Source organism: Nannobrachium achirus (assembly GCF_963921795.1).
Source record: "Nannobrachium achirus genome assembly, chromosome: 23".
Taxonomy (NCBI): domain Eukaryota; kingdom Metazoa; phylum Chordata; class Actinopteri; order Myctophiformes; family Myctophidae; genus Nannobrachium; species Nannobrachium achirus.
In genome coordinates, this window is record NC_137830.1 from 29,631,254 (window position 1) to 29,646,469 (window position 15,216).

The following is a 15,216-nucleotide window of genomic DNA, read 5'->3' on the forward strand; positions in this document are numbered from 1 at the left end:
CCGAATATAGTATTCAATAAAAAATAAAAAATAAAAAATAAAAAACAATCAATGATTGAGTCTGATGACCCAATGGTCATCAGACTCAATCATTGATCAGGAGAGATAGAGTAATCAATCAGGTAGTTTCTGTAATGTAAACTGATGATTCACATGACTTAAATCAATGAGGGGAACAAATACCACTTGATTGCCACTTGTTTAGGCCAGAGCAGTATAATCAGATTCTGTTTAGGCTATATGATGGTTTTGCATAGTAGGCTACTGTAGGCCATATGCCTATTTGTCTGTCCCCAATGGAAACAAGACATTGTGCTTTCTTGGGTTTAATCCTCTTAGTTGACCTTGTATTGAACTGTAGGCTACTTCCCTGTGCTTTTCTGTTTGCAAACTGTTAATCAAGTATTCAATGAATGAATGAATGAATCAAACAAACAATCAAACAAACAAACTACAGGACATGTATTGTGGTTTTAAAGACGTTATTTGATATATTTTGTGGATGTGAATTAAAATAACAAATCAAGTTTGAACTTAATGACTCATTCATTCATTCATTTTTTTTAATATAATATCGTGGCTCAAGTCCTCATGTTGCGGGGGCGACAGGTTCAAACATAGAAATTGACAGAGTCAGGTACACAAGGTTTAGTCTGTGACGTGATCAGGAAATGCACTCCACTTCCCAACCCCAATCTTAACTGAAACATTTCCGCATGACGTCGACGTCACAGACGAATCCTTGTTGGGACAGTGATTCTAGCTTCGAACCAAAACAGCTGCACGCGTTTGGCTGCTACTTGGAGATTCATGGCTACTTGGGTAACAGGTATGAGTTAAACGTCGTATTATGGACATTCATCTCGTTATTAAAGGTATTGCGTCGTGTTAGTGTAAAGTTGTGGTGTGCAGATAAGATGCGTGGCTCTGGTTCGTGTGTAAACCCGAGTGAGGTGTGTTTTTTGCACTAGGAACCACAGACTAGCTAGGAACATGGCAGCAGGCCGCGGAGCCTCGTGTTTTCCCGAGTGAACAGACCCGGAGAGGGAAGCACCGAGACGGGCAGAAAAACGCGGACACCGCGCTGCCGGGAGAGTTAGATTTCTTTGTTCAAACAGGCAACAAACAGTCTGCTTTTAAACTCCATTCGTTTAGTTATGGTTAGTTGTGATAGGCGCACTTTTGCGCGACAAATTAAAAATAGTAAAAGCTCCCCTTTGTTTTGTTTATTGCTATCAATCAGTTGACTGAAAGCTCCGAACACATGATGCTTTAGAAATCAGTGGTGTAAACTAAAGTAACCATAATACATTTACTGCAGTACTGTACTTATGTCAATTTTGACGTACTCTGCATAAGGAGTACTTTATACTTTTGGTACAGTTTGATACAAATACTTTTCTACTACTGCATCTAAAGTTCATTTGGCGGTCTCCATTCAGAGGTAAATGTTACGTCTATTATCTGTGAAAACGCGTCCTTTTGTTGCCTGTTAAAAGAATGACAACCCGCTACCTTCAAGCCAAGCCCTGACATAAATCATGCAAATTACGCTATATGTGCTTGAAAAACTACAAACTGGGGGAGGCTGGGTTTGGTGGCGCGTAGTGTCGAAAATATCCGATCTACAAGCTCACAACGCGTCGCGCTGCGATGTGTCACCGGCACGTGCAAAAATGTACATCCAAGACAAGCCCGGGCATATCTTTCTGCTCTCCTCTCGTGCGTGTCGCAGCTGCGTTCACACTGTCGCCGTTGATGCACAAGCGTGCAGAAATGTTAATATATAAAGAAAAATATTAATTCCGGGGTTGACATTTCTAATTACATTGCATAGTAGGAATTGTGCCGCGAAGGGAGAAGGTGAGTGGAATAACACTTTGGTCGTAGCCTTCTAGATTGTGTTGCAGGCAGCTACACACACGAGCGCGATTTCCCCGTTTTACGTCGCTGGCTTCCATTGGAAATGGAGCCTGTCCTGTCGCTTTCGTTGTGAACGCAGCATGTGTGTGTCATGTACTGTTTACAGTTTCCAGTAACCACTTGTTGAGTCATCGAGTTCATCATCCATTCCAGCTACATCGTAGTAGTTCTATCCCACTCATTAGGCTATAGTTGAGCTAAAAATAAACTATTTAAATGTTTTTATAGGTAATTAATTGCCAAGGCTGAATAAAATATCGTCAATCTACATTGTGTAGTAGGCCTATATGATGCTTTAATTTCAAATTACATAAAATACCGGTAGGTGAAATGCACATCAAGTCAACCACTTTAAAAGTTTCGAAAATAGCTTATTTTATTTTTTTATTCTTTATGGTTATTGTAACTGAGGTTAACATAATAAAAGGAACAAACATTTTACATTTTTAAATTAACTGACTAATGATGACGTAGAAGTAATGACTCATAGCAAACTAGCCACGACATGTCTAGACAGCTATATTATATAGTTTAATCTTATACTATGCAATGTATTATATTAAACAGTTCTATTGTTGCTATTATGCAATATAGTTATATAACTTGTAATATAGGCCTATAGTGAGTATGTTTTTATTAAATCTCTAAACTGTGTGTGTGTGTGTGTGTGTGTGTGTGTGTGTGTGTGTGTGTTCTGTCCTGACATGTCTTGTCAGAGCTACAGACAGTATATAAGGGCTGAGCGTTTCAGTCTTCTCTCTCACTGCTGCACTTTATGTACAGAACTCAGCATGTATAGGTGATGATCAGATCTATTTATTTAAACATACTATAGGTAAGAAACCTTGTTTGTTTATGATGGAGAGGGTATACTATTATTTGAGTGTATTATTTGTTATACAAGCTTGTTTAGGGGTTGTGTTTGGCTTTGGTTTCAAATTGAATGACGTGTTTGTGTGAGAGCTTGACATTATCAGTCTTCTGTTCTGATGATGACTCCTATGCTAAAATCTTTGTTTTAATTGTATCTTTTGTAATGTTGAAGAAAGGACTCCTGCACACAGTCTTCTTCACTAAAATAGATTTATAGGGTTGACAGGGATGACATTTTGGTGCATATATTATTTGGTTGTTTTCCTGACATGAAGTTCTCTGTATTCAACAGTAATTCCTCCTGCTCCCAATTATTATTATTTGTTTTTGGAAGTGAAGAGGACAAGTCATTTCTTTTATAATAGTCGGCCCCAGGCCTGTCACAATTTTTAGATAATTGTCTGATTGCAATTATTTGGTAAAACAAATTGAAAGTTATCTGTGCAATTTCTGTTTACTAAGCCTAAAAGCCAAACAGAAAATAAAAATGTATTTATATGTTACAATGTTCAATGCCAAAAAACATGATTATGATTGTGACAGTTAGGGCTGTCACGATTATGACATTTTGCATGACGATTCATTGTCACTCAAATAATTGTGATTAACGATTTAATTGTGTTTTTGTCGTTGACAACTACATTCCTGTTTGGCTTTGAAGTTGCACATGGTAGATATGACACAGGACCTAAATATAAAAAGAAATTACTGACTTATTTGACAACTTTATACTTAAAAAACAACACGTGTCACGATGCAACGCGTAGTGAGCTTGTAGATCTGCTATTTCTGCTATTTTATTTACATTTTTAATATGAACATTTTCAACATGGAAACGATTATGAAAAAGAATTGCGATTATGTCAAAATAATCGCGATTAGACGATTATGTAATAATTGTGACAGCCCTAGTGACAGTCCTAGTCACTCCATGGTCTTCTTTGATGGATGTGTTACAAGTTCTGCTCCTTATCTTATTGTAAAATCCTTTTCTCTGTGTCTTTGTAAGCTTTGACTGAATACATACTTACTACTTAGTAAAAAGAAAAGGTACAGTAAAGCATTTAAGCGGTTTCCATTGTGGTCCTATGCATTTAATTAATCAACAGGGCACAGAAAATTACTTGTCATCAAAAAATACAAATATGGTGTTATTTAAGGTGGAGAAAAAAGAAAAAACTGACAGTGTATGACCTCTAATGTTAATGGAAATGTAATTTCTAATGCCTCTGTGAAATTACCTTAAATAAATCTAGGCTACAAACAACTGCAAAATGCAGCAGTCAACAATAAGCTAAGGTTTTGTTTTCTGTTTTGTGTTTGTTTTGCAGTAAATTAGAACAGCAGAATGTCAACTAACATTGATCCCCGTAGAGACTTCACTGACGCGGACAGGCAACTGGTAAGCTACTGACATAGAGAATGGGTTATGCACTTTTGTCTGTCTGTCCAGGGAGGTTGTGTTGTGCATTTGTTAACTTGTCAGTGTTTTGTATGTGTGTATAGATTGTGTTGTAATGTGTATATGTCATGTATATCTGTACAGTATATGAAGCTGTGTGTGAAATTAACTTTTGAGCTCATTTGCCAAGCAGATGGGTTTATTATTATAATAAAAGTTATATCGTTAGGAGTGTCATGGAGTTTTGGGTTAAGCAGGGTGTTGGGGCAAGGCGAATGGGAGACAAGTTTATTATAGTGTATATGAGCTTTGGGAGAAGTACATGCTATACACAGCTCTGTAGAAAGTACACAGTATTTCTCTGACAAAACGGTTAATGCCGGGCCAGCAAGCAGTGGCATCTTAGTTCTGTGATCTCTTCAGATTGTTGGGACAGAATCATAGGACAAAGATGAATAAGTTGCACCCTCGGGTCAATTCTTGTCACAAGACTGCTTCAGTTCTTTACACAGAGTAGTACACATGATAACAAAACCGGCTGGAAGGTATCTTCTCAGTCGTGGGAGGAAACCTCCTCTGTCCAACACTCTTTTCAGGATTTCAATTAAAAAGTAGGAGATCTACAGGCTCTCAAAAAGCGATGCTTCACACTACGCTTGTGTATCTGCAACTTTCGATACTTTTGTATGACGCTGTAGTATGATCAAGTAGCCTCAGAACACTCTGTACTTTTATAGATTGTGTAACTGATTTGTGTGCGTCTGTGTGTAGGTCCGACCTAAGATAGAATTCAATGCTCTGCTCAAAATCGCGGGAGCCACTAAAGATATCCTCAGTATGAGAGAGGTAAGAAAACAAAGGTCTTCTTGATTCACAAAATGGAAATACTCAAGTAAATTATAATTAACTCCAAATTGCACAGATTATATCATAGCTGCTTGCCCTGCTTAACACCTCTCCTCCTCTCGCCCTCCAGGTTATGTACTATCTAGGCCAGTACATTATGAAGAAGCAACTTTATGACCAAACACAACAACACATTGTGCACTGTTCCCAGGATATGCTGGGGACAGTCCTGGGTGTCGAGAGCTTCTCTGTTAAAGAACCAGGGTAACACACACACACACACACACACACACACACACACACACACACACACACACACACACACACACACACACACACACACATATACACACACACACACACACACACACACACACACACACACACACACACACACACACACACACAGCTCTCTGCATGTGTCGCGGACATAAATAAATACTACACTACCGTATATGTGCTCTACTGCTGACCAGGGCTGTTTCATGATTGTGACATCTTGATGATGTTCTGATCACAACCAATCATTTTTCAGGCCCCTCTTTCAAATGATTACGAAGAACCTTGTGCCTGTCAGAACAATACAAGGTAGCTCCTCTCCCCCCTCCTCTTTGTACTTTTTATTTAAAACATTTAATTGAATGTGCATTCAACTAATTCTTGTCTGTGTCTGTCTTGTCTCTTGTCAGAGCCTCCCAATGCCCCTCTACTACACAGCCAGCTAGCCAGACCACCTGAGGTCAAAATCCAAGGTAGCTCTCCTCTCCTCTTCTCTCCTCTCCTCTCCTCATTTAAAAATGCACATTCTTACATTCTACTGTCTGTCTGTTTCTTTCAGAGTCCTGTCTTGCCACTCAACAACAAAACCTCAGTCAGCAAGTTAGACCACCTGACGGACCGCCTGACAGACCACCTGAGGTGATGCTCACTCACTCACTCACTCACAGTGACTGATGTCTGGCTGTAATTTGAGTTTCACCTACTTAGTCAGGACATGTGCACTAATCAGCACATCATGACATCTTGATGCATGTGTGTGTATCCAGGACAATGCAGACAGTGACCATTCCACTTCAGGCAGCAGGAGGCGAAGGAGGAGTGAAGCAGGTCAGTTTATTGTCATATCGTTGCTGTCATGCAGAAACCTTGATGGACATGAATGTCTTCTAAATCCTTTTTCTAAATCGGTGGCTCTCAAACCTTTTCATGTCAAGGACCCCCAAAATGATATTTATTTGGCCACGGACCCCCATCTCAAAAATTTTAGTTAGGGATCCACTCAGAAGCAAATATTTGAGTTACACATTTTCGTTTTAAAAATACATATATTCAAAGATTTGCACACATTTTCACGGCTTTTCAAAAATAGCTGATCTACAAGCTTGCACTTGCACTCGGTGCCGTGCTGTGAGCTTGTATATCTGCTATTTTTCAATAGCTAAAATTTATACAATTCCAGGTTTTATGGATCAATGTGTTGTTCATCAGGTACATCTAACAATGATGGTGGCGAAGAGGACGACTCGGATGGCGAGAGGAAGAGGAGGAGAGGTGACAACTACTCTGTGACCTTCGACAACAATCGTTCCTGGTATGTGGTCGAGGACCTGAGGAATGAGCAGGACAGAGTCCGACACGACAGCCAGTCTTCTGACGCCCACAGCTATGTAGTGAGTACACCTCAGTGACCACACACACACACACACACACACACACACACACACACACACACACACACACACACACACACACACACACACACACACACACATTCATATTATCTTGTTAATGTTTGTTATATATCACAGTGGCTTTCAACCTTTTTTCATATCAAGGTCCATTATTTATTCTGCATTTGAGCCCCCGCCACCAATTTGATGAGATTTAGCCTCTCAGACCCAATACGTAATATAATATTTTGTTATCGTTGGATAAGAAAAAAACATTCTCTAATTGTGTACACTTAAAGTAATGCAACTGTTTAACAATAATTTTACTTTGAGTGGTTAAAAGAAACCAAAACTTGGTTTTATTTTACTAGAGTTCAAGATCTATAAGGGTCCATTTGGTTTACAACTCTCTGTCATTTAGCAGGGGAGGACGAGATGTGATATCATCACCCAGCTAATTGTCTTTGCAATATTTAGTTTAATACATTTGTGTGTGTGTGTGTGTGTGTGTGTGTGTGTGTGTGTGTGTGTGTGTGTGTGTGTGTGTGTGTGTGTGTGTGTGTGTGTGTGTGTGTAGTCCAACAGGTCAGACAGGTCCGACCGCTTCAGTGTGGAGTTTGAAGTTGAGTCCATCGACTCTGATGATGGTGACAATGACTTGGACGAAGACACGTCTCTGTCCGATGATGACCAGGTACACACACACACACACACACACACACACCAATTCAAAGGAGCTTTATTGGCATGAGAAAACATATGTTTACATTTCCAAAGCAAGTGACAAATAAAATAAAAACAGTTTATGGGGAATATATATACAGTTGGAGGGGGTACAGTATTGTATTATATTGTATTATATATATTGTATTATATATAGAGGGTATAAAGCTTTTGGAATGAAATAGCAGCATTACGTTTTCTCAAAATGCTTTTAAAGGTAGCAGCTCCGTTTCATAGTGTATGTGCAGTAGGTCTAGATATAACACTCACATAAACACACACACACACCACGTAACACAGTAACCACTTTATTCACGTTATTCCTGGCTTCCTGTTCATATCCTGAAAGGCGGAGGCTGAAAAAGCTGGCCTGAAAAACATCATTTGGTTTCCTGTTGTCCTTGCATTAAAGTGTCAGTTGTTGGCGCTCTGGGCTCTGAATGTACCTGAGTTGCCATGTCTGCTTATAATAAAAAAAATAGTATAGTTTCTTATTGGGCTTACTTTCTAATATTTTTTAAACCAGTGGTTCCCAAATCTTTTCATATCAAGGACCCCAGATTAACATATTTGTCCACAGTCGCAGACCCCCATCTGATTTATGTTCAAATTTCATTTTTTCCCCCCTCAATATTTTTTAAATAGCAAATATACAAGCTCACAACGTGTCGCAATGGGTTACATGTCTCCATTCCGACATGTCTCCTTTCCGACACTAACCCTATCCCTAACTCTAAACCTCTATCGAAGTGTTGCCACTCACGACAATAAGAAGTCAATTTCGGAATGGAGACATGTTGGAATGGAGATACGTCCCTGTCGCAATGTGACACATTGTGAGCTTGCTGATCTGCTATTTTCAATTGTAAATGTAAAGTAGCATAGCCTAGTTGCTTCTGTTGGGCTTATTTCTTTGGCAAAATCTGGCAACAGACAATTCTGTGTCACTTCCTTACTTGGGAGGAAGTGAAAAGATGTTTTTTGAAGCAGCACACAGAGAAAAACTCTTTAGCGCCCTCTGTAAAAGAAAATGGCAGCTTCCATAGAGAGGGCCAGGAATATGGTGAATAGGATGTTGGGTCGCTAGGTTAAAGAATTAGCAAGACTTGTAATTGTTTTATATTGTTACTGTGTTCAGTGTTCTTTTACAATGTGTTAAATTCGATTAAATTGTGTTGTTAATATTTGCCATGCTCCTCCTGGACTCTGGAGCCCGATTCTACAAATGCCTTCTAAATCAGTGGTTCTCTTTCCGTGCCATGGATATATTGATATTGATATATATATATTGATATACTTGTATATATTTAGGTTGTCGACCCCCACCTGACATTTTTTTGTGACGGGGACATCCCAGAAGAGAAGAATTGTGTGGAGAAAAAAGGGATTATTCAAAAAATTTCAAGACACTTGAGACACAAGATATTTCAAGAACATGCTAAAAAAAAGCTGGCAAAAGGAGTAATGTGCCGTGAGCTCATTTTGAAAATCCAAAATGTAAAACCAGTAAAGTATGCTTTACTGGTTTTAATGGGTTAAGAGACAGCTCTGAAGAGACACTTATTATTACTCACACAGCCTTTTGTTTGTTTGTTAATTTATTGTTGAGGAAAAGCAGTGTTCATCTTGAAAGGTGCTATATTATGAATTATTTATTTTGATTATTATTGTCTGTCAGGTGTATGAGGTGACCATCTACGAAGATGACGACACCGATACAGACACCGAAATCACAGAAGCTGTAAGCGCACGCATGCATACACGCACGCACGCTCACATACATTCACTCACTCACGCACGCACACCCCACCCCCCCATCCTCCATAGACACACACAAACAGGGTACATAATAAGGATAAACCATGAATTATTCATACAAACATAAAACAATTATCTAAATTCTGCACATCTCCAGATGTGTTTCTTAAATGTAGATGTGATATATTTCTTTAAGGTAGAGTAAGTGATATTATTTTGTTGAAACGAAAGTGTTTTGTGAAATTTTAAGGCTCTATTGTGATTGTAATCATTGCTGTACTGTTCAGTAAGAAAGGCCTTCCTGTCTCTACAGCTCTAACAGAGAATACATTTTCAGTTTTCACATTTCAGCCAATCAGGAGGGCGTACCCATTTATCAGCTTCGATTTGATAGTGTTCCAGTTCAAATATTTTGTGATCATTTATTTAATCACCTCTAATTTCATTTGTTCATCCTCTATCCTGTATGAGTTCTCTCTCCTGATTGGATAAAATGGTAATCCTGACCCTGGAAAATGCTTTTTCTGTTAAAGAGCTGGAGAGATGTTAGTGTTACTGAACCAACACTCCATACAAATGGTTACTATCAGAATATTGAGCTATAACACTTAGTTTAATAAAAGACGATCACTTACTGCGCCTTAAGTGTAACAGGTCACTTCTAGAAGTGACTCTGTGTGTGTTTGAATGTCTGTGTGTATGTATGAGCACGGCATTAACGGCTGCGACTGATTGCAACACAACGCTGCAGCTAATTACACTAAGCAAACACACACAGGCGGCACCGTGCGCCACGTTTTATTCCTTTCTACACAATAGTTGAGCCAAGACCCGGGGAGGACGCACTGCTATAAGCCAGTAGTCGCTTTGACAGGCAGTTCTCTGTGAGACCTCTGCCTTGCTGTATGCCTAACCTTATCCTTAATTCTAACCATAACCTCAGTAAAACTATGCCTAATATTATGCTTAACCTCAGTAAAACTATGCCTAACCATAACCATCTCACCTTTGAACCACAAGCCAAGGCCATGGGTTCGATCCATGGCACCGCCAACTCTGCGTATGAATTGCATGGCTTGAGTGCAGTAAGTACTGGAAGCTCATATTATAGGAGTGCTGCTCCACCTAAGCAATCATCTCCCAGGAGTTTAGCGCATTGTAATGGGGATAGACTCATAGAACTGCGTTCTCGGCTGATACCGATAATAAGCCTCTCCGAACTACTTACTTATCCTTTGTCAAACTGTGCCTAAAACTAACCTTAATTGTAGACCTTAACTCAGTAAAAGTATGCCTAACCTTTGTCCTAATCGTAAACTCAGTGAATCTATGCCTAACCTTAATCCTAGATTGCATTGTTATAAGATTTAATTCATGCAAGCACCAAGCATCACACAAGCTACTCAAAGATATGTACCCACACTGGCCAGCCTCTACACCCCCCCCCCAACCCCCCCCCCCCCCCCCCCCCCCCCCCCCCCCACACACACACACACACACACACACACACACACACACACACACAAATGTTTTTACATTGTTATTATGGTATTATTTTACAATTCTATTATAGGTTGTTTTGCATTGATATCATAGGATTTTGGGATGTTCTTTTTACGTTCGTATGGGATTATTTTACATTAATATTATGGGAGGTTTTTATATTGATATACTCAAACAATTATAGTAATGCAATTACTCATCAAAAGAACCACTTTCTGTACACTGGATGTGAGTTTCATATATTAGATATGATTCTTATAAATAAGCTTCAGTGATCTCTCGGTATCGCAATGAAATTAAATATTTGTAAATGATCATAGACGGCAGGGTTGTACCTAACTGGTCAAATCGGATTTGTGATTTTAATTGAGAATTTTCAATGATTTGTTTTATCTATAAATATAGGTCTTTATGACAAAAGTACACATTTAAGTGCAACAGATTATTATGAATATTATTGGAGCATTTAAAAGTAATTAATCCGTTATAGAACTACATAGCTAGCTAGTTTTAATTTAAGTCACAAGAGCATGGTTTCCATGCCATAAATATGAACGTAGGCCGAAATCTTGCATTCAATCCAAGTCCAAGTCTGTTCTTTGGTTTACTTCTGACCAGCCCCAGTGGCTTCAAAAGAAATTGAAAAACTATGCGGATTTAAAGCCACTTTAATTGGAAGCTTGTAATATGATATCCTGGCAGTAGATAACTAACTGGGTGAGTGACACCAAAGTTAACTGATACTATATTAGGAAGAAATAAACAAGTAAAAAAAGGAGAGGAGAAACGTAGAGTGCTGGAATCAAATTATTGCCGTCGACAGGGTGTGCGGGGGGGGTGGGGTCTTCGCCTGACTATTCAAATCATCGATTTTTCAGTGGTTACGGCTCTGATTTTAACACATTTTGTGTGAATGTGCGTGTGTGTGTGAATGTTAGGACTATTGGAGATGTCTTAAGTGTGACGAGCTGAATCCACCCTTGCCCAGAAATTGTAACCGTTGTTGGTCCTTACGTCAGGATTGGCTGCGAGATGTGTACCCTAACAATCCCTACCTCAGCATTAACCCCAGTCCCCTGGCCCCCAAACCCTCCCCTGGACCCGACAAATCGACATCAGCAGAACATCCAGGTAACTGATGTTTGATATTTAATATCGTCGCCGTCGGGCCAAAACCTTGTATCTCCATGTTTAATTGTTTTATGTGTTTTCCATAAATGAATGCCCTACTGCAGGGGTCTTCAATAGGGGGTCCGGGACCCCTAGGGGGTCCTCAGAGTTACTACAGGGGGTCCTCCAAATCTTGCAATACTTTTTATATTAACAACTTGAACCCTACTGTCCATATGAGAACTGTAGCCAAAAATAACAGATCTACAAGCTCACAACGCCTCGCGCTGAGAGGTGGCGTGAGCTTGTAGATCTGATCTTTTCGGCAAAGAGGTTTGGTGTAGAGGGGGGAAAGACTAAGTACATAGTAAAAGGTCAAGTTTATTTGGTAATGACTGCTCAAGTTAGCCTAGTTCCAGACCCTGAATCGCTAGCCACACCCCTTTAATTTTTTTGTTTTGGCGATTCAGGGGTCTAGAAGTGCTCTCATTGAAGAGTCCTTCCTCGGTTGAAAATCCGATCGGCGAATCAGCGTCGTGAATCAGCGTCTTGTGATCAGCGTGGGTGGGGGTTTCCCAGAATTCATGTGTGTTTCCAAGTACACCAGCGCCGCCGCCGTACCGTGCATCGTGTCGCGGTAAAATGCGGTAAATTGCGGTAAAATGCGATCATATCGATCTCGCTATGAAACACCAGTAGCAGGCATGTTATGTTGTGTTTGATTACTAGTTCTTAGTGCTCCTATTCTGACTGTTTCTTTGGTTAGCAAGTAGCACTAGCAAGCAACAGGCTAGCCACTAGCCAGCCAGTCATGTGTTGGTCGGTGAACCAATCGCTGAAGACTGCCTCTTTTTGGCAACGCCCATCCCTGCAATCGCCCTGGGGGGAAGCGAGTTCAGACTGAATAATGAAGTGAAACGAAATGTCAATTCAGGCTGAGTGTCAGGCTATGCTCAACTTGCTCAAGTGGTTAAATATCTGAAAAAACTAATGGACATGAATCCAAAATACACTGATGATCGTGCTGTCAAACGATGAAACTACATGGAATGTATGAACAGGTCGTGGGGGTCCCTGCTTCATCTCTCAACTAAGGGGTCCTTGGCTTGAAAACGTTGAAGACCCCTGCCCTACTATTTACTACCTATTTACGCTATCTTTTGAAGTGGTGTAAGTGAAAGTTAAGTGTGTGTGTGGGTTTTATAAATGTTGAACAAGAGCTTGTGACTAAATGATGACACATTGGATCCATTGGAACACTGTTCAATTCCCTGAAAAGTAACGGTTGTGGACAAGAGGTTTCAGCCTGACAGCGACCATATTCATTGTATTCTCAATGTGTTAATTGACTGGAATCAAACTTGTGAATAAAAGGTTACAATTAAAAAATACTTAAAGTGCGTATTGTGTAACGGAAAGAGCAGCTTATTAATAAGCTTATCAAGTTCTTTACTTGAGTATATGCTTTCAGCTAATTAGACTGTGGCCTGTGATCTGTTCAGTGGCGTCAGTTCAGAAAAAGCTAAGGTATGGCAACATGACTGGTGCGCGCGTGCAAGACACCAGTCATGTTGCCATACCTTAGCAACAGGCATGTCATGATACATTTATTTTTAGAAGTACACTTTATGTTTTCCCCCATTTCTACGGTTTCTTGGGCTGGATATGGCAGCCTGGAACGGTTGTTCAAGTGCAGCTAAACTTGGCATGTTAGTAAACGTGCCACAATTAACAATAATGAATTGCACCTGTGCAGTATGCAGCTGACCTGCGGAACCTGGGAATATTAAAAAAAAATCAAGATGGGGAGAATACAACCATTATAATACCTTGTTAAAATGACCTTTTTGTTAAATTTTGCATTTGTAGTTATTTTACTGTAATTTAACAACATAATAACCAGCACAGATAGACAAAGAGACATTCATGGATTTATATTTAAAAGTAACTTATTTTCCCCTCTGGACCCAGGGTATGGCAGCTGCATACCCCTGCCATACCCAATTGACGCCCCTGGATCTGTTAATACCACTCATAGTGGGGATGCTTAGTTGCCAGGCAGTCTTCTTCTAAGACATAAACCTCATTATGTGAAACACGTCGCAGTGTTATAGCAGAGACACATGACGGCTCAAAGGCTATAAAAGCCGTGGGAGCATTCTTGTATTAAGTCACATTTTTCCCTATCCGGTCCATGAACTAAAATGAGTTTGCCCCCCCGGGCTTATGGTGAAGTCGACAAGCAACAGCTCATCTTCTTTGTCACCTTTAAAAATATGTATTTGGCCGCTGACTCGGATCTCAATTATTTTGTTGTACATCTGCTATTTTTTATTTTCTTTTGAAAGTGTGAGAACTACTGATTTTAGAGGGCATTTGTAGAATCTGCCTCAGGTCTCAATTAGGTTAACTAGAAACGTAACCAATACAAATACAAATACTGAATGGCTTTCTGTCCTTTCTCATCTAGGAGTGGAAGAAGAGGGTGTAGATGTCCCCGATGGGAGGAGAGCCACTCCCATACCTCCATCATCCGTCTCTCCATCCCCCCAGGAGTCCTCCCAGACCTACTCCCAGGCCTCCACCATCTCCCATTCCTCTTCCCAGGGCCCCCCCCGTGCCGTCCCCTGTGCACCGTCTTCCTCAGTCCCCCCGGCCGCAGACCCGGGCTCGGACCTGTGTGTTATTTGCCAGTCAGAGCCCAAAGACGGCTGCATTGTGCATGGGAAGACCGGCCACCTGATGGCCTGCTTCAGGTGTGCGAGGAAACTAAAGAAGCGCAACAAGTTGTGCCCTGTGTGCCGCGAACCCATTCAGCAGGTGGTCAAAACCTTCTTTAGTTAGTTGATTCTTCCTTGCACACCTAAAGCCCAGCTTCTGGGTGTGGAGTAAAACTGTTTTTGCAGTTTTGTTTTTGTTAATTCAACTGTTTTTTGGCAGTTTTGTTTCTAATTGGGCTGGGCTAGTATATATCGAGTTTTTATCGATAGTTTGATATGAGACTGAGACTGATGAAGTGTTTTTTCTGGGGTTTTAATCACCTTTTTTTGTTTTTTTCAAAATGTGCTGGGCTACATATATATATATCGATATTTTAATCGATATTTTGATTTTGATTTTACTAATGGTCAAAACAATTCTGAAAATAGCCGATCTACAAGCTCACAGCGCGTCGCAGCGACACATAGTGAGCTAGTAGATCGGCTATTTTTTTCAATTTTTGAAAAATGGAAAAGAAAATTTTATATTGTAATTTGTCACAATAGAATGTTGGAAGAATTTGATTTTCTCTCTCCTGGGTGGAGAGGCAGGGGGATGGAGGAGGTGCGGGAGTGGCTCTCCTCCTGTTGGGCACAACTATGCCCTCTTCCTCCAATCCTGATTTTTCATTTTTTTCCTTTCATATCA

General features: G+C 40.1%; 1 protein-coding gene across 2 annotated transcripts; it reads left to right on the top strand.

Annotated features, from left to right (window-relative positions):
- Positions 1 to 767: 767 nt before the first annotated feature.
- On the top strand, positions 768 to 14,961 carry mdm2 (MDM2 proto-oncogene). Of its 2 annotated transcripts, none has more exons than XM_080754505.1 (13): positions 768 to 829; positions 4,128 to 4,198; positions 4,970 to 5,044; positions 5,175 to 5,308; positions 5,580 to 5,632; positions 5,734 to 5,796; positions 5,883 to 5,962; positions 6,091 to 6,151; positions 6,533 to 6,714; positions 7,292 to 7,408; positions 9,116 to 9,178; positions 11,637 to 11,829; positions 14,279 to 14,961. In XM_080754505.1, the coding sequence occupies exons 2-13, from the start codon at positions 4,145 to 4,147 to the stop codon at positions 14,650 to 14,652; spliced, it is 1,449 nt and encodes a 482-aa protein (XP_080610631.1). In that variant the 5' UTR covers positions 768 to 829; positions 4,128 to 4,144; the 3' UTR covers positions 14,653 to 14,961. The 2 variants fall into 2 exon arrangements, with proteins under 2 accessions (XP_080610631.1, XP_080610632.1); XM_080754506.1 differs by lacking the exon at positions 768 to 829 and adding an exon at positions 2,695 to 2,758.
- Positions 14,962 to 15,216: the final 255 nt, after the last annotated feature.

Excerpts from the sequence above, each read along its gene's own strand:
- mdm2 (XM_080754505.1), top strand. The coding sequence starts at position 4,145 with ATGTCAACTAACATTGATCCCCGTAGAGACTTCACTGACGCGGACAGG. Across the intron at positions 6,152-6,532 it reads GCGAAGGAGGAGTGAAGCAG|GTACATCTAACAATGATGGT; the intron begins GTCAGTTTATTG and ends GTTGTTCATCAG. Across the intron at positions 6,715-7,291 it reads CTGACGCCCACAGCTATGTA|TCCAACAGGTCAGACAGGTC; the intron begins GTGAGTACACCT and ends GTGTGTGTGTAG.